Below are 19,650 nucleotides of genomic sequence, written 5' to 3' on the forward strand. Positions count from 1 at the left end.
TTATGGGGATAGTAGGGTCTGCTATCCTATGGTCACCCCAAATTTTTGCTTTTTGCTTCACTGGTTTTCGACTACTGAGGCTGTGGGCCTGCTGATCAGACTCCCAGCCTGCTGTTCTCTCACTAAATTAATGATACATGTGCTATAGGCACATACGACAATTGGAAATGGACTCCTTGTCAGCCCCTGTCTAATGCACTATAGGTGCCCAGGGCATAGGGGCCACCAAGGCCTACCAGGGGCTGCAGCATATCTTTTGCCACCCCTGGCTGGTTCTTAAATTGACACAACTGGCTGATCACTCAGCTGGGGTAAGGTGGTGTAATCACCCCTTACTTAGATATAGTATACCTATATCTGGACACATATGAACCTGTGAGCCACTCCTATGGAAGGCCTCATCAATCCTGGAGGCAGAGTGCGTGGTTTGATGTGAGATGGAGCTCTAGCATGAGCTGAGCCTGTCTGCAGCTGTCGGGAACAACTCCCTAAGCTGTTTCAGGGTAATGCCATACCATATACTCTTAAGTGCCTTATAATCCTCGCGGTTATATAGCAACTCTGGTTTGGCTTTATCAAAACATGTCGTGTAAGGTGTCATACGATTTGGAATACTATCCCCTCGCCAGTTCTGGCGACGGGGATAGCATTCCACCCCTCTAGAGGGGTAAGACATGTTACTTTACTTAAATGCGGTTAATTTCTAAAAGGACCTTAGATCCACAAAATGGATGCCTCTGCCACAGACAAGAGTCTGACCCCCTGAAGCTGACCGAAACTCAGCCAAATGGGGCCTGGACAAAGGGTTTCCTGTCGCAGGGAGGTGTTACCACCCCCCCCAGACAGGAGATAGTGGATTGTAGCAGGGAGGTTTGAAAGAAACCAGACACTGCTTGGGGCGCACAAGGCTGCCCCTTGCATAATCCGGCCAAACCGGTTCTGGGGCACTCCGGCCCTCGTGCCAGGGCGGCCTGGATCAAAGGAAGGGGGTGTATCCACCCACTTCCTGGGTCCCACCCATAGGAGGGGACCTAGCAGGTAATCCAGCCCCCAAAATTAGTATAAGACTGGGAGCAGTGCCAATGCACTTCAGATTATCCTGATGAAACATAAGAAACGAAACTCTGGACCCTTCGACATCCTACTCGACGTAGAAACCCGAAGAATCTCCCTTGTGGTCAAGGAGTGACCACCCTGTGCAAACAGGCACCATCCAGCCATAGACGTCTGCTTTGTCGCAGTTCCCGCCGGAACTCGAGCGACAGAGATCGACGAGATCAAGCTTGCCTGCCTTCTAACAGCCCGATCCACAGTCCCTGCAGAGCTGAGACCCGTGGAGGCGACCGGAAGCGTGGGGCACGCCATCTTGGAAAGACCACGAGACGCTGACCGTGCAGCCCACGAGTGACCCTCGAAGCTGTACACCGGGGTTTGAGAAGCCCCAACCCTGAGCCACACTTGCACCGAAGTTCAGCCCTCCACACTCGACGAGTGCTGCGTGGGGCCCTTCTGCTTCTTTTGGCTCAACGCATTGGCCCGGTCACTTGCCAGCCGGCTTGTGGCCCCTGTGCCGACGAAACTTGAAATTCGACCTGCGATTCTGGTTGCTCCAGATTTGCACCAGCTCCCCTGAAAAGGAGCCCCCACTCTGACCCTCCTGGTTCGAGTGAGAAGCAATCTCCCGGTTCCGCGTGGATTGCTTTTGCCAAGTGTTGTTTGCTCCAATCTTGAAGCCGACAGCGAGAGCCTGCGTGGGACAGATCGTGACCTGCTCCTGGACGTCGTAGATGCCCCAGAGCCCACGTGACAGCGGAGAGAAGCTCCTCGACGACCACCTGATTGCGCCCGACATTGCCTGGTTCCGTCCTGGTTCCACCCTGGTCACTGCTGAGTGACCCAGACTCTGTCCCCTCTGCTTTCAGGTACTTTTCGACTCGAGTCCACCCTTGGACTCCACCGGACACTTCTCTTTCACCCCGCCTGCAGCCCTTTCAGCTTCAAGCACCAAGAGCCTGCGTGACGAAACCCGACTCAACTTCGACCCTGTGCACCCGCTTCCTGTGGGTGAGGTAACCTTGCTCCGCCGGTGTTCCCACACTGGTACACATCTCTAGGGTCTGTGTCTTAAGTTTTGTTCCTCTAGGTTCAGCGGAAGTGTCCTTAAGCTTTAACTTTACAACTTTTACGCACCATTGGTTAACATTGGTGCATGCGTGCGCTTTCCGCACTGCACCCGAATCCCGTGGGCCTCTCCCGACTTCAGCATTGCTTGTCCCGACTGCTCCCAGCGATTCCCTAGGCCCTAGGCCTAACCACTGTTCGAGTGGTGTCTCTTATACCACTTGTTTAGTATATGGTTTGAGTGGCCCCCCGCCCTCATCCATATTTGTGCAACTTTGTATGTTTAAACTGTGCTTTTGATTTAACGCTTGTGCCCCTTTATTCATAAAGAATACTGGGGATTGTTTTTAGTAATAAATACATATATTTTTATAATATATACTTGTGTGGTGTCCTTTCATTTGATATTACAGGATTGTATGTGGTAAAACAGCTCGCTTAACACGACCTCTTAAGTTAAGCCTTTAGGCTGCTTAGTCCATGCTACCCCTAGGATAGCTTGTCTAACAAGGTTGACTTACAACCAGACACCATAAGGGATTGTTTGGTCTGATATCAGGTGGTTCCAGAATTGGAAACATCACCTGTCAGGCCAACTTCTCACATCTACCCATTCAGGTCAGTATTTTATTTGCTCTGTGGAGGAATTTCACCCATTTTCTACAATCATTCAAATACTAATCCCAGGCTGGGAGAAAGTTTGAGAGCAAATGCAAATTAGCCTACAGAAATGTTAGGCAGGGAAAATGTATCTTTCTAAAAGTAATTTTCCTCAGCATTTATTAAAGATATGGGTTCGCAACTGAATGTCAAAACTTCACCACTAGTCCCCAAATTACTATAATAAAAAACCCAGTACTTAACGTGTAAGGAAACGCTGTAACATTTAGGAACAGGCCAAATATATAACTGCTAAATCAGAAGAGTGTCATTGGCAACTTTCCATGGTCACAGGATTGGCCAAATCCTGTTCTGTGCAGTAGGCACACACATATTTGGGGTATCATTTTTATCAGAAGTGAGGGAGCATTGGAAAATAGGACACTTGCTTGAAGTTCTGGAGTTTTCCAGCACAGAAAGAAGAAGAAATTGTGATTATTTATTCATTCTTATTTTGACGTTTACAAGAGATTCTCGGGGAGATATCGGACCAAAACACAACCTAAACTGAGGTTTCGTTTGCAACAGCTTTTAAAATGCTCAAAATCTGAAACACCCAGTTTATTGCCTGTAGGAATACTGAACTCACAGACAACCCATACCTGTCTGATACCGCTACGCTCTGGTGACACAGAGGAACAAACGTAGGTGTTAAGCTTTGGCAGGGAAATGTTCCAGTGTGAGGGAGACTGGAGGGAATTACCATATTTTAGAGAAAACAAATTGGTAAAAATCTGACAAAACGTCATGTTCAGAGTGTTCTGCTACCAGCAAGTATGTCTGGCTTGCACCAAAGGATTCCTTAGATTGTACCACAAAGAGATAATACATAGTTATTATATTTTGCATCTAGTTCTTTGTTCAGTATCTGTCATCTAATGAACAGTGCACCATAAACAGTGATTCTGTTGTTAAGCATCACCTTGGGGGACGCTTTATGGGGATAGTATATTTAGGAAGAAAGGGAGATCTTCTGTTAATTCTTTTAGTACTTATCAGATACAGACAGAGCCCACAGGAGGGTATCTGTGAAGACAGAACACAGCATCTCCCGGGGGAATAATACCAAAAATGCAACCACAAATTCCATGATAAATACTGTGGACAGTCCACTTGAGCACACAGTGGAAAATATATCAATGGACACAAGATAATGACCTGAAATGTGAAGGAGCTTTGCATCCTGTTAAATCAGTACTAGGTGCACTCTTACACAGGCAGAAGAGGTATTGACATAGCATGTCTCCAAGGAACACAATTGACCAAAAGATTTTGCAAGTGGTGGAGGGGGCAGCTATAATTCACTACATACTTCGGTTTGGAGGGATACTGGTATTTCATACCATATAAAACAGAAAAAACAGTAGTTGACCGAGGGCCAATAGACTGCAGTACAATGTAAAACAGGCCGCTAGAAATAGTTGAGATCCTAGAATATTTCTACAGGAGTTCTGGGGTACATTACTGATACACTACATTATATATTACATAGTATCCTACAGTTTTCACTGTTGCCGGACATGATGTTACAGACCCCTCCCCATTAGATTATATGTTTGAGCAGGGGAAGGCTGACTGCAAAAATTCCCACATGGAGACTACAAAATACACGGTTGTTGGACTCTGTTTTGGGATATAATGAGGTCTCATAACAGTATACTTTAATACTAAAGAGGACCCGGTGGGAAACACTCCCAAAGTGGGGCACAAGTAAGGCTTACATATGAGAGACTGGATCCTGTAAAATGCTCATGGTGTTAATACACTCACTTAATAGAAAAATTCTACAGGCTAGGATAAGCAGACTGGATATTAGTGCAAGCTACAGAAGCCAGGGACAAATATAAACGAGGTCATTGCTTAATTGAATGCACCCGTTTGATTTCAGAGAATATGGGGTTAAAGAACATAATGAGGGAGTTAAATGAAGGACCTCATTAGCATGGGTTGCTATAGATATGCCCCAAATGTTCCTGGGATTGAAAAAGATGGGGGCAGGTGGTGCTCTCACAAACTGAGATTAACAAATTGATGTCATAAAATTACAGAATACTTTATGCCCAAGAGAACACAGGATGGAACAATACTTTTTTTATGTTCACAAGGTAAAGCCAGAACGTCTGCATCACAAATTGAAGAAATAAGATGCCGCCGCAAAGATGGAGTAAATAGAAAATGGTGATGAAGGATTTAGAATCTGTAAATATGGACAGTGGGATTGGGCTTTCGTTGAAGTTTTATGGTACTTCCAGAGCAGGACTTGACAGAACTACCAATGTTGTACATAAAGGACTATTTGAAAGGCCTTCTCCCCTAGTCCACAGCAGAGCCTATATTTATACTCATCCCCAAGTCAGAACGACCCGTTGATAGATCCTCTTATTGACCTCTTTCAAGGCTCAACACAGGTTACAAACCTGAGCAAAGCGTTAAAAAACAGAAGATCTCTATATTGAATAGGTTTTATATACCAAGCCCAATCTGGCTTTGTACCAGTGAGAAGTACAACGGCCACCATTAGAAACCTCTTGCTTGTCCTCTGCAATTTTCCAAAACTGCAGCTAAATTTGGAAGCAAATAAAGACTTATTACCTAGGTAGCCAAATGTACCACTATGAAACAGATAAAGTCAAATGTAACTTACGCAAGAGCAACCACACAATTATTTGATTTGGTTAATGGGATACTGACTGATCTTGTATAGAGAGGGCAAAGATATAAGATTTCGCAGAGGAAATAACTGCTCTGGAACAAGGGAGGCCTAGGTGCCCTTTAACCTTGAAATGTATTGGCTGATGGCGCAACTTCAATAGGTCCCAACGTGGGTTCAGGTTGTGGAAGACCCAGGAAGCAAAACGTTCTATGGAAGCGAAAAAGACATCAGGGTTAATTTTGAGACCTAACACTAAACAGAGGTTTGCTGGCAAACTGATGCGGGTAGTTAGACGTATTTGATAACGAGGGCTTTTCTATCATACATATAAAAGTGGTATATGCCCACAAGCTACTGCTGTGGAGCCTACCAGATTTTGCAGTATTGACAAACCAGTCTGATCTAGGCATTTGGACAGTGAGAGTGGAATAATTGGGTCAACCGCTGAATGGAAACAAACTACATCCATGTTAAAGTTTAAGAGCAGTACGAACTCCCAGGAGGACAATTCCTGATGTTAAATGTAGTCATTGGAACCTAAACTAAACCTAAAATGGGCCATTGGTGAAGGCACACCACAACCGCATGTGGCAATGTCATTATTGTTGCCGATGGGAAGTAGCAGAAAGGCAGTGACAGAAACGACCATAATGAGAATTAGAAGAAAGGCACCATAATAAATCTCTATAAGGGAAGAAGTAGTTCAAATATTTGGAAGCAACGCGGACTAACAGAGGCTAACGTAGTAGGAGAGTTTCTAACGATGCCAGATGTCAATTATTAACAAAATATCAGCAGAATCGCCTAATAAAATTTTGAGATGTCAGTAGCACAAGGCGGATCTCTTGCATTTATTCTGGTCCAATGCTGCTTTACAATATTGGACCCATATCATCAAACTAATGGAGGGCGTGACACAGGAATGCTTTGTCAAGGGGAACAAGAGAAGTGCTTATTTATGGTAGATAGATGAAGTGTAGTGGAGTTATTTTAATTACAGTAGAGAGAAATCTAATTGCAGAATATTAGATAATGGTGATAACTCCATCTTGTTTTAAATAACTGTGAATAGATCATTAATACACAATTAGTTTAATCTGCATAACTCATACATTGTGAGCATCCTATAAATGAGATCAGTCGTACTGTTGTGATGTACTAAGAAAATAATAAAAATCACTTTCAAAAAGTGATTCTTATACAATTTCATTAACTACACTAATATTATAGATTTTACGGTGCAGACCACATACCCCAAGAAAACCCACGCATATTAGGTATTAGCCAACTCAAGATATTCAGGGCAAATTTTCCGTAGCTAACATCTCAATAATTAGGTTTGTCCAATTGAAAAATACGACAAAATAGAGAAAATCTGTCAAAAAAATGAAAAGATCTCCGTATTTCTTCTGCTTCCAATGAGATAACGATGCAGGTTTTTCACCAAATTATAGTCCAGAATGTACAGAAAAACACTATAATGTGTGGGTGCCCACAGAGACCAAAGAGGTATACGTGCTTGAACAACCTAATGCTGATTATGGAAAAAATTGAAGAGCTCTGGCACAGAGGTGCACAGACACCACTGAAGTGAAAGAGGTAACAAACCGTGGCAAATGGGCCCAAGCCACATGAACACACACATTTGAAGCAATTCCCCAACCTATGGAGGCAACCAATCATTTTCAAGTGCATTGTTACTAATCAGCTTCATGGATACCATCTATAAAATGGTACAGCCATTTTGGATTATTTGGGGTTAGCAGGCAATCCATAAAGCCCACAGCCATGTTTACCATTATGTGAATCAGGCCAAGCCAGACTAATCGGGGGCTGTTGTTGGGCTATTGCTTTCTTGGCGAGCACAAAAACAGCCAAATGCTCCTTGTCACTCTCCTTCGTTTTGGTGTCTCACTTCCAGGAGACAGAGTGGTATGTTGGGACTCGCTTCATTCAGTGAGTGGATACAAAGAAGCTTTCCTTCTCCTTTACTGAGGAAATTATTTCAAAGCAGAGGCATACACTTGATATAAAATGTCTACTTCTGGGATGAATGAGGAGAAGAGAAAAGCACTGGGGCTGTGAGAGGGAGATGGCAACTCCCAACTACAATTTAATATATATGAAGAGCCATATAACTTTTGGGGATAAGAACAAAGGGAGGCTTCAGAATTGTGGTACCCCGTTCATAGCTGCCAAGGTTTCAGATGGCTATGTGTGACATTTTCAGAATGTCAGTAGAATTATGAGTGACTTTTCAACGACTAGGAGTGACACCTTTGCCCTCGCAAAATCCAGCAATGAAGACGAGGGAAACATATAATGAATTAAATTAGAGCAACAAGAAAATTGTAAAACTGCTGCAAAGCACCAGAAAGGCATTAGACCTCAGGTTGAGGGACAGAGAAGTCTCAGGCATAGCCAGCAGCTAGGGCACTGTAGTGATATAATTTTACTAACGAGTCTCTCTCAACACTTACACGTGTATCTGAAGTTATTCAAGGAATGGCCGGTTCAACTTGAGGCCGCCTAGCATGAATTAGTTAATATACAGAATGAAAGTTCTGCTCCACGTTCCATCCACATGCTCCGATAACTAAGTACTTTTGATGCACTTCAACTCCAGTTTTAGTTAGACATTTGTGTACGACACGTATAAGTCCTGCCACCAAAAGCCTCACAAACACGGGCACCACCTTCAAGCGACACCACCCGCCTCCCCTGAGCGCCGGATTTAATTGCCTAGCATGAATAAAGTAAAGTACAATTGGAGTTTGTTGGCTGGCCCACAGCGAAGGCAAAACTAATTGCAGCAGACTGCAGCATGCACGACGGACATTTGGGGCATGGCAGCCGAGTCGAGCCAGTGGGCAATTATATGGAAAATCATATGTTGTGATTGGTAGAAGTCAAGTGAGTGTTTATGCGGCACAGAGAAATCATTTTACATTAGCTGAGCAGGCCTGAGAAAGGTGTCATGCCGTGCACGTTGTGTGTGCGCGTGTGCAAGTTTCACTGACTATGTGCAAGTTTGTGTGTGGATGCGAGTGTGAAGTGTTATTTGCCTTGAACTCGGAGAAGGTCAGAATGCAAAGCCGGGGGCACAGATCATTTTGACATTTATTGCCAACGAGTACTCTATTTACGCCCTCTCTAACTTCAGGGCTAGAAACTGCACACTTACGTGAGAGCAGCTGCATTTCAGGCGATTCCGTCCGCCTAGCTCGCCTCTCGCTGTTGTGACCGGCCGCCCGTATCAGGCTAGCTCGGGCCGGCTAGCTCAGCTGCACAGTCCTCCTGGTGCTCTGGGGTTGCGAACAAAACACTCGGGCCATCGCAGTCTGCCCGGGTGTTCGGGCCGCGGTGAGACAGACTGGGTCGGGCGCGCATGTTACAGCGGCTGCGGGATACATTACCGCGCCGGCTGTGACCTCACCAAGACCAGCCAGAGCCCCGAGCCGCCGGCGCCGCATTCAACGAACACAGCAGGAAGCCTGGGCAGTGCAGATATATTGCCAGGAGCCGCTGGTGGCGCGCATGGCACAGTGGTGGCAAAATGCGTGACCATGCATTTCAGTGCGGTGATGCGGATCACCGCACTGAAATGCGTGTGTGTCACACCTGTTGAGTGACGCTTGGCAGGACTGCCCATTCTTATGTCCAAATGTGATAGACCACACAGATTTTACCGGCGAGAGCTGGGATGCAGTCTCTGCAATGTGGGTGCAGGGAAAAAGGATTGTACCCTGCAATTGTAGAACAGCTACTATCAGTCGCACCTCAGCCTGCACATGAGGAAGAACGTCACCCAAAACAAACAGTACAAACTTTGGGTGGACATTTTTTCCAAAATGCAATTAAAAATGGACAATTGAGAATATTACAACGCATACATAAAATACGTCAGGAGTCCTGGGAAACAGGAAAACATACAGGATAAAGCAAACTGTTTAACTAAGAAGCAGGGCTGCACACCTCAATATGACCAGCGACTTTTCACTCTACAAACTTTGCTTACCATTTCTGGGGATTCGTTCTTCCAGAGGAATAAACTTGCTAATTTATGCTCAGTTTTACCATAATGGACTAATTTTCAGTGGCATTACAAAATGTTGGCTTCAAGTGATGGATAAGAGAGATACATGATTCCAATAAAGTACTCCCAACTTCACAGAAAGAGGTGGCATTTACATAACTTCTTAATAAACAAATACAATCATGAACTCATCCCCCCAGAAAAATAAACCTGTCTTCCTGCTCAATGCATAATTCTTATTATTGCAAAGCAACAAGAACTAGTAAATTGTGAATGTCTTTGTTTTTATCATGTTTACAAATAAATGCATATTTACCTAAGGAACATAGAAGAGCTGCCATGGGCACAGTGTTAGTTGTCTGGGTCACTATTTCGCAGATGACGGTCATGTGGTTCATGAGTCCGCAGGGCTCTCCATCAGGAGTATGCACTGGGCACATGAACCCCCAGGACTCAGGCAGCAGCCGTCGCACCATGGTAGTTCTCATCTTAGCAAACGCAGCCCCTCGGTGTACACAGCGGAAATGGGAGAGGTAGCGGATGAAGTTCAGTTTGTCAGCCACCACCGACAGACCAGTGTCCTGCAGCATACCCAGACCTTTTCAAAACACGTAAAATGAATGAATGAATGAAAAGCGCTGGGTTGGTTTAAGGCAAAATTTTAGTAAAATGACAATTTGCACTTCATTCCAGGCACACTAATGCAAGAAATGTCGTCAGTCATGCAGTATACATAGAAATACATTTTAAATTTAAAACCACCCCCAGCCCACGTGCTTCCTGGAAAAACAAATTAAATCTGTTTCAAAGCTTACCCGTTTTTGAGCGAAGATTTCCAGTCGCAAGAAGATACTCGCTGTATCTCGTGACGTCTTTCCCCATACTGAACACCCTCATGAGATTATCAGACGTGATGGTGATTGTGCTCTTCTGAGATTTCTTTTCTAAGGCTAACCTCACGGACAACAACCAGGCTTCCATCTGTTCCTGAAGAAAAAACAATCCTGATGAACATTTATTCATTGTTAGGTGCAATGTTACCACTCTTCCAATACAACAATTTATGTGCAGATGTGCATCAGCAGTCCGCAACAATTATTACTATTTTCATAGAATGTATGTCTCTTTCCTGTTTATCTACTCAATACCTTTTCTGTAATACATCCTACTAAGTTATTTGAAATTTAAAATGCATTACTCACCATTAAACAAGCACTGGCACAGCCAAAAGGTCTTGCCTTTAGGACCTTATAAGAGTGTTAGCTATTTACAGGATGTTGTTTTTTTTGTAATTGTTTGTGTCCCATATTACTGTTGTACAGCGCTTCATCTTAAAGAGCTAACAATAATTGGCAGGAAGTAAACAGAAAGCTCAAAGACGCACCAACCTATGGTTGAGCGTCACACTAAGCCCCCCCTCCGCCCCCCCCCCCTTTAATACATAGGCCCGCACATTTAAGAAACCGCCTTCCCCCTCGCCACGTTTTTTTCAACTCGTAAGGCCCTGCTTGTTAGGTCGGAGGAGTTACAGACACAAACCAAAGTGAAATATAGCATCCCTAGGAAGAATGCTCAGGTAGCATGATGTCAGTACCTAGTGGGGAGAGCTGGAACTGGACCATACCCCGGGAAAGTGGAAGTGCAGAGGGCCTGCTGGGACATTGCAATAATGTTCACTTAAAGGTACGCAGGCCACAGAAGGTGTCAGCAGAGACCGCTACGTACAAAGGTTCCGGCGGTAAGTGCTGGTTCATGCACCACGCTTAAGTTTTTGATTCCTTAAAGCAGGAAGTGCAAATCCGTAAAGAATGAAGAAAGATACAACGGATGGCAGAAGATTGAACGAGGGGATGTGCCCCGTGAATGCGAGGTGCGCATATTAAATGCATACCAACAGCGTCCACACCTGGTCAGCTGTAGAGTTCAGAGAGGGAGTTCGGGAGCCTAAAAGCTCCCTTGGAGGAAAGGGGCAGTTAGATGCTACATAAACCCTCCTAAAATACCAAATCTGATTACTGGGCCGCTCTCCTTAGGAAGAAGGGGTCGTCATCAGGCGCATTTACAGCAAACCCCGCACACGAGAGTCGGCACAAGCTCTTAACTAGAAAAGGGGTCTTCCCCGCGCCCAAGCAGATGAAATGGATGATTGGCAATGAATGTAGACGGTGTGGCTTAATGGCTAGGACGGCTGACATTGAAGCTGTGTAATCAGGTTCGAGTCTACACAAAACCAAATGTGTACAGAATCGCAAAGTGGGTGGAGTTTTGTCTCATTAATCCCACAGATGCACATTGGCCGGGGTGCCAACAAAAGCATTAAAGGCAGCAAGGTAATGTAGGAATGGTGAGCCTGCTAAAAGAAAAACGAAAGTAGTGTGCAAAACGTGAATAAGTGGTACACATTTAACTGATCCATGTTAATTGTTCAGAGGCCAGGGCAGAAACAAGCAGCCAAAATGCAGGACAAAGACAACAAAGGGATCATAGAACAGGCAGATATTAAGAGGGGCACTACAAGGAGCGAATTACACGAGATGGGTGTGGCCAAAGTTCACAGAGAGACTACACCAAGCCTCGCAGAGCAGTGCATGCGCGCGGCTAGGCTAGACCTAAAAGGTACTTAAATGTCCAGATGTCTTTCAGAATGTATACATTATCTTCACTAGATACAGAAAACCCCTTTGAGTAGGTGGAAAGACTATTTATATAAGGTGGCATGTCTCATTAATGACAGTAGGAGCTCACGCCAGTGTGTAACTTCAACTTTAAATTGATAAAGGACCTTTGTTAAGTTTATGCAATCGGGCTGTGCCTGTTACTAGTCATATATATCCCTTGTTATTATTTAAACCCTAAGTTGAATCAGAAAAGCCACACCAGGAATGTGGGACAGGACGCTGGCCAGTTAATGGGAATAAAACCAATGTATTTTAGTTAACAGCAACACCATAGTACTTGCTGAATGTTTGCTAATCTCAAGTGACCTGTTTCGGGTGAAGTGCTGCACTGACATGTAGAGAAGTATTTCTTAAGGATATTCAAGTATGCTAATTCCCTGTAACGGAAAATCAGACCCCTCTAATCTGTGAGTCCTTTAGAACCGTGCTGTGACATGGTAGTACCCTTTGGACATCACTGAAGAGTTCAGCCTCTGAAGATACTGTCAGGATCATACTTTTACTATCTCAGAATCGCCCCTCTGTATGCGTTATTAAGTGAGCCAGGGAAGTCTACATCATTAACCTTTATTCTGAGCTTCCTACACCTTCATTGAACAGGTTGAAGGGTATCTTGCAGGACTCCTAGTTTCTCTTCAGACAAAGATATTTTTTGAGAAATCCTTTTCACCTCTCAACAAGCACTGAATGGCATTGCATCCAGACAAAACATGTGCTCATTGACACCAACCCTTACAAGAATGAGGTCTCCCTGTGGTGTCGTTAAATTGACGACATACTGGTGTTTTGGAAAGACGATACTAATTTGATCCCCACATTTATTTTCTAGATCAACAGCTTTAATCCCTAGCTCAGGTTCATGGCTACCACCTCTGACCATGAACTACCGTTTCTGGATCGAATGATCGGACGGAACAACAGACTGGAAACAATCACCTTAAAAAAACCAACAGATAGTCACAGCCCACTCCTATGCAGTAGCTTCCACCCAAAAGCTCTAAGAGAAAACCTTCCCTACAGACAGTTCCTGCGAATAAGACGCAATTGTAGTAACTTGGAGGATTTTAAATCACAGGCATAGGAATTGGCCAATCACTTAGCTAAACGACAATACCCAGTAGCCAAAATAAGAATTGCTCAGAAGAGAGCCCGTAACACTAACAGAGGCATTACTTGAGACACAACCAAGAGTCAAAGACGATAATTTGACATGTGTAACAACCTTTACACCAGAATCTAACATGATCAGGTGAATTATAAAAAAAATTGGAATATTCTCCATGTAGGTGATCATGCCCCCAGCACACCTAGGTTTGTATTTAAATGTACAGCAAATCTGAAAGACCTGTTGATTAGTACTAGACCCTGAATAAAGACGCCCCCACCCCAGAACACAATGTGGAATTTGCCACCTGTAACAGGCCATTTCCCCTGTGGACAATGTGCAATTTGTCCCTTGACGAAGGCAACCAAGGCAATTACACTAATCAACACCTTGACTTTGAAGCAAAACAAACACACAAACTGTAACACACGTAATTGCATTTATCTTATTAACTGCCCTTGCCAGTTACAATACATAAGCATGACTATCCGCCCTGTCAAAACTAGAATCACCGAGCAAAGAAGGAATACAAGATGCATAAAAACCAACACAATGATGTGTGCTCACTTTGCTGAACACAATCATACTACCAACGATTTAAACTGGACAATTTTGGAAGCACACCCACAAATATCAAAAGAGGCGTTGTTTAGGAAGGAACAGAACCGGTCTGCAAACTTTCCTCACACACATAGGGTCACAGTGATGACATACCTTGGGCAGAGTTGAATCGTTCTTGATCACGACATCCATTACCCCTGCAGCTGGTCATGTCCCTGCCTACTTGTTCTACTTTGTGAAAATCTAACATACCATGGACAACCCACTTGGGACTAACAACCTCTTTGGCATACCAGGTGTGGCGATATCACTACACTTCTACCTCTGTCCAGCCATGATACTGTCTCCAACATATTATTGTTCCATCGCAAAGTAGGAGACTCACTTGGGATCAGCAACCCCTCTGTCATTTTAGAAGAGGCTATATTATGTCACTCGCCTCTGTTTTTCAACACTGCAGTCTCTTGCAATAGGCTTTTTTTCAAATGGATCAATGCCTTCGAGTCCACATATAACCTGACTACTGGCCTCCATAGACTTACATATAACATACTCACCACCTGTCTATGAGAGATTAACTTTCTCCTCTAACACACCATCTTATGGGATATACAATAACGTTTGCCGTGAACCTTGTACTCACCCCTGGTCCACATGCTCTGTCCCGATCCTGAACTTCTCGGATCCTTTTCATACCCTAATTAATAGATGGCCCAAATATACTAATAGCTGACACCAGTTAGTTCCACCCATTTTTGTGCGGACCCATCATATGATCATATACACGCCAATCCAATTGATAAGTCACCACATATAGTTCTCCCTAGAACTATTACGTTCCATGGTTAATATGGCCACTTTTGGGTCACTAATATGGGCCCTTTTCAGCCTTTTGACCGTGTCCCTCTAGATATGTGCCAACCTACTGTTTTCAGCTATGCCGATTTGGTGTTCTCAATAAAATACTCAACCAACATGGCCGCAGCGGTCACGGTCTAGTATCCTACGTATTAGCGTCACCCACGTGAATACTCTAATACTGCATGCATTATGTGCCCAGGAGCCTGGGTAGTATTGAAGCTAGTTGTCTCGGCGCCCTTCCTTGAGTATTACTATTCTAAGCAGGAGAAGGTGCGTTAACTTCATGTAGAATCTGGTAAGGTATAAGTTTACATACCGTAATGGCAATTGAATTTTCATCTTGTTACAGATCAGAGCAACAATGTGCTCTATAAACCCCGAGAGCAAAACCCCATTGACAAAGGGGTGAGTTCCCATTAACCTTTACGGTGCTTACTGGCACCTCCAGTCACGGGTTCCACCACTTATGAAATACCATCACTCCCATGGTGGGACTACTTTGATTTATTTATACGTGCTCATGTGGCGATATGCTTTGGAATACCACTCGCTGCAACTCTAACTATAAAAATTACCCACGGTTTGTATGTGCTGGATGATATGTGTTGCCTGTGTTCTTATGCCACTCACATTATCGCCTTGAATGCGCAATGCAGATTCATGATGGTGCTCCTGTCATAAGTACGCAATCTAAATAGGTAATACTGTTTGAAGGTGACATCATTTACCCTCGCCACCTTTGCAGTTACAGCTTTAGACCACTGTGAACACCACTGTTTTAATATTCTAGGTAGCTTACCTTGTTACCATCACAAGCACTAGCTGCTATTCGACGAATAAAATCACAACAGCTGCACAGGACTCACTGTATAGCCATCATTGTTTTAGCGGTAACTTTACCGATCTCAAAGTTAATCGTCACTGCAAGCAAAATACATTCTTGTTTTTAGCTACTCCTAACTAGACCTTGGGTTCCTGTTCTTTCACTCTCCTCCCCTTCTGAGGTCTTCTTTCTCTGGGTCAACTGGACCCGGTTCACTTCACTGCATCTGGTTACTAGTTAACTACACAAATCCATGAACCAGAACTGTGGTAGCGCTAGAGTACTACAAAATCCCTTTTTGGTCCTGATTAAGTGTCACCAGACCCGTTAGGGGCTACTTTGGCATGAAACATGTCGACCCTATGCACCACACTAGCCGTATAGGATCATCACGTCCAGCCTGGGCTCACTAGATTTGGCTAGGCTCGTGCTCCCTGGGAATAAATACATCCGTTAGGGATGCTTTAGACCTATTTATTCATCACACTCACCGCACTACCTAGCCCACACACCCGCACTCACCCTACAGCTTCATCACCAAAAGATCTCTGCCAAAGAGCCCCTTCGCGGGTGCCCTTCGGGCATTGCAGCGCCGGCCCAACGAGGAGCCCGCCCAATGATAAAGCATGACATCTTTAGGGTGTGGGAGGGTACTTTTTAGAAAGACCTGTCTTTCCCCTCCACCTTTAGGAACTGCATATCCCTTGTGTTTCTCAATTGTACCCAGAAACCCACAGAAAAATCTTGATGTTTATTCTATGACCAGAATCAGCAAGCCCATAAAACAAGTTTATTAAAATGTGTCTGAATTTCATAGAGCCAGTGAACAGCTTTTTCTCCATGCAGAAAAGGCACTGGAATGGTTATGAGCTAACTTGAACGGAAAGTATTGGGATATGTTTTCCTTTGTTCCGAGCGTCCTAGGTGACAAGTAAGAGAATGATTTCTGCTCTACAAGTAACTTGTGTATAAAGTCACTGCTGATAGAACACACTTACGTAGACTTTATCCAACAAGGAAGACTCCAGGGTGCCTTTCCCAAACTCTGCCATTACACAGCTGGGCTAAATACAGCCTGTAAAAAAGGCAACACCATGATACTAATGGGAAATTCAGAGGACCAAAAACAGACTACTCCCTTTGCTCACCACCTGTGAAGCACTTCGGTTGTGGCTGGAAACACCTAGATTTAACTAACATATTCATCTTATTCCTGTGAGAGGCTTAAGAGAATGCATAATCCGGGAGAATGTTTACTACTCTGGAGGTATCCAACTAACTAAGATTAGTTGCTGCATCTGGAGCCAGAGTCCCATCATTTCTCAGCTTCTGCCTCTAATCTATCATAAACTGAATAGATTAACTGGCTCCTCCATCTATGAGACTGATTTTCTGTCAAGTCCATGGCACAGAAGGTATATAAAGTGTGTGATACAGAAAAAAAAGTTACTTGCCGGTAACAAGAGCCATCAGGTCATAGCATTTTTCAGAAATTCCCATGCTCTGAATATACCTTATGGCCAAGTCCAAAATCTGCCTTACATACATTTCTAGCAGTTGTAGAAACACAAAAGTATTTTAAACTACAGCCCATCGATATGGGCTGGAGTGGAACCGCCCACTTTCCGAGAAGCACTGGACCTTTATGGAACAGGCAGTAGCCGGTGCGAATGTCTGGCATGAAATCCGGCTTCCCCGCCGATCACGATCGTGGGGCCTTTACTCCTCCCCAGTCAGGGCAGCGACAATGAAAGTGTGGAATGCGGTGGAGCTCTGGAAAGGCCTTACTACCTTTCCCTCCCCGATGACGCCGATGGTGGACAACCCGGATTTGCCTCCAGGATAGAGACTGCAGTTGTCCAGAGATGGAGGGAAGCTGGTTGTAAGAGCTTACGCCATTTATTTGACCTCTAGGGCATCATCCCGTTTGATCGGGTTCGCCAAGACCTTGACCTTCCTCGAACTGACAAGTTCTATTATCTACAGCTCCGGCACTGGGCTACCTCTAACACCTATCTCCCACATGTCTCTCGTAAGCTTACCCCTTTCGAGAAATAGATAGCGAACAAGAAAGATGACAAGCATATCATAGAGGAACTTTATGTCCTGCTTGCCCCGCAAGTGATAGGGAAGTGCTCTCGCGGTCAACTCCGGTGGGAGGCAGAACTAGGGCAGGCACTCCCAGACAAGGAGTGGGACAGCATCCACTACAGAGCTCAGCACACGGCATACAGCACTGATGGGACTGAATCCAGCGTTCAAAGTTGCATCCTATTGGTATCTTACACCTGCTAGGATACACCAATAGGACAAGAATCACACTGAAGAATTTTGGCGAGGTTCCGGCCTAACAGGCTCCCTTGCACATCTTCTTTGGGACTGCCAGAGGCTAGAGAGATTTTGGGAGCAGGCGCTTAATGACAACACAGCATTTGGCACGGAGATCCCTCGCTTCTCGGCTTACACCCTGCTGGGGCTATCGAACCCGCTCACTTTCCCATTGCGCCCACTGTGAGGCAGGCAGATGGCGTTACCATTACTTGCAGCGCGCCAGGCGATATTAGTTCATTGGGGTACTGCCACGGTCCCAGATCACACGGCTTGGCTCCATAGGCTCTGGATGACCTTTGCCATGGAACAACTCTTGCTGATTCATGATCAGAAGAGTGAGAAATACGCAGAACTTGGGGCTCCTTTCATAACGTTGCTGTCCAAGGACTTCAGCGAGGTCACTTGCCCCAAACTCCTGCAAGTACTACGTCTAATACCTCCAACTTCGGAAGATAGTACCCCATCTGAGTGAGCGAGAGGGCTGGGTTTGGTGGGTGATACAGGTGGCTCTACAACTCCTGAAGACCTTGGTACAGGTCCCCTTCTGTTTTCTCTTCTCTTTTAGGGGGTGGTCGCAAGGGTGGGTTTCCTTTATTTGTTGTCCTCCCTTCAAGGTAGGATCTCGTTCCTCGACCGGCATTGTCTTTTGACAGTTTATGCTGCTCCTATTTGTAAGGTTTGACTTTGAGAGCTGCCAGCCTCCAGGATGTCAGCATTAATGCGGTGGAGTTATGTCTACACTCAATACATTGTCTTTTAGCCGCCGGCCCCTGTGGTTGTAGGCGATTGGCGGTGTGCAAATGTCGAGACACCTACCAACTAACTCAATAAAAAAAGATTTGTTCCATAAACTAAAGCCCATCCAAATCATTTTCGCTGTACCCCTTCTCAACCAACCAAGTAGTGTATCGTCCTGAAACTCTGCTGCACATTGGCCATGTCAGGTTCCAGTTGCATGGCAAGTATCTCATCCATTTGATATTAGCTCCAAAAAGTCGGGGGGCAGCTCACATGAATCTATGAATGATACCAATGGTAAAGGACTGCAGTTACCGACAGATATTGATTTTTGACTCTCCTGAGTTTCATAGGTTTTCAAGTGCACAATGTAGTTACTGGAATAGAAGACCGAACAGTGAGGTCCATACAAAAAAAGTGCACTGTAGATCGATGGTTGAAGTTGTGCTGCCCAACCATGGAGTTCAATATACTCACCCACTAGAGGTACCCCAGTTTTACTATTTAGTAGCAAAAGGACTGGTATCGGATGTCAAGGAGGCAATAAAGTGACCACTCCAATATGTTGACTTCTGTCTCCTTTACACAGACTATATGAGACTGGCAGATCTATTTTCAGGGTTGCAGGCGTTTTTACTTGTACCATTGTGGAGGTATAGCCTAAAGGCTTTCCTCATGTAAAGGTTATGTAGTCTTGAATAACATGGGGTGCTTTTCTCAGTGGTATCTGGGACAAGCATGAAGGTTGCATGCCCAGGTGTGTGCTGGTTGCACGTGTACCTGGGAGGTGAATGGTTATGTCCACTGGATTCAAGGTGTGTATACCACTCGGTGATCACATTTGAGCAAAGCCTATGCCTCTTCCTTTCATCTTTCAGATATGCAATTTCTTTATGAGATTGGCTTCTTCCTGTAGCATTCCAGCTTTTACCTGAGCCAGTTTATACCATCTTTGGTGGGGCAGTAGAGTTGCATGTACTGGACAGGAGGTGATCAAGCCACAAGGATTGCATTGGTCACTGGAACTTCAATAGGTGAAGACCACCTGAGTGTCCAGACCTGACATTAGGCCAAGATAAGCTC

The 19,650-nt window shown here is 44.7% G+C and overlaps 1 protein-coding gene across 1 annotated transcript in view; it reads right to left on the reverse strand.

Annotated features, from left to right (window-relative positions):
* Nucleotides 1-19,650, reverse strand: part of POLR1B (RNA polymerase I subunit B) — a 330,217-nt gene that overhangs the window by 116,579 nt on the left and 193,988 nt on the right. Inside the window, exons 8-9 of the mRNA XM_078649044.1 lie at nucleotides 10,286-10,457; nucleotides 9,787-10,068 (exon numbers count right to left, since the gene is read on the reverse strand). Coding sequence (XP_078505170.1) covers nucleotides 9,787-10,068; nucleotides 10,286-10,457 — 454 coding nt within the window. The remainder of the gene's footprint in view (nucleotides 1-9,786; nucleotides 10,069-10,285; nucleotides 10,458-19,650) is intronic.

The sequence above is a fragment of the Lissotriton helveticus genome, chromosome 6 (genome assembly GCF_964261635.1).
Source record: "Lissotriton helveticus chromosome 6, aLisHel1.1, whole genome shotgun sequence".
Lineage (NCBI taxonomy): Eukaryota > Metazoa > Chordata > Amphibia > Caudata > Salamandridae > Lissotriton > Lissotriton helveticus.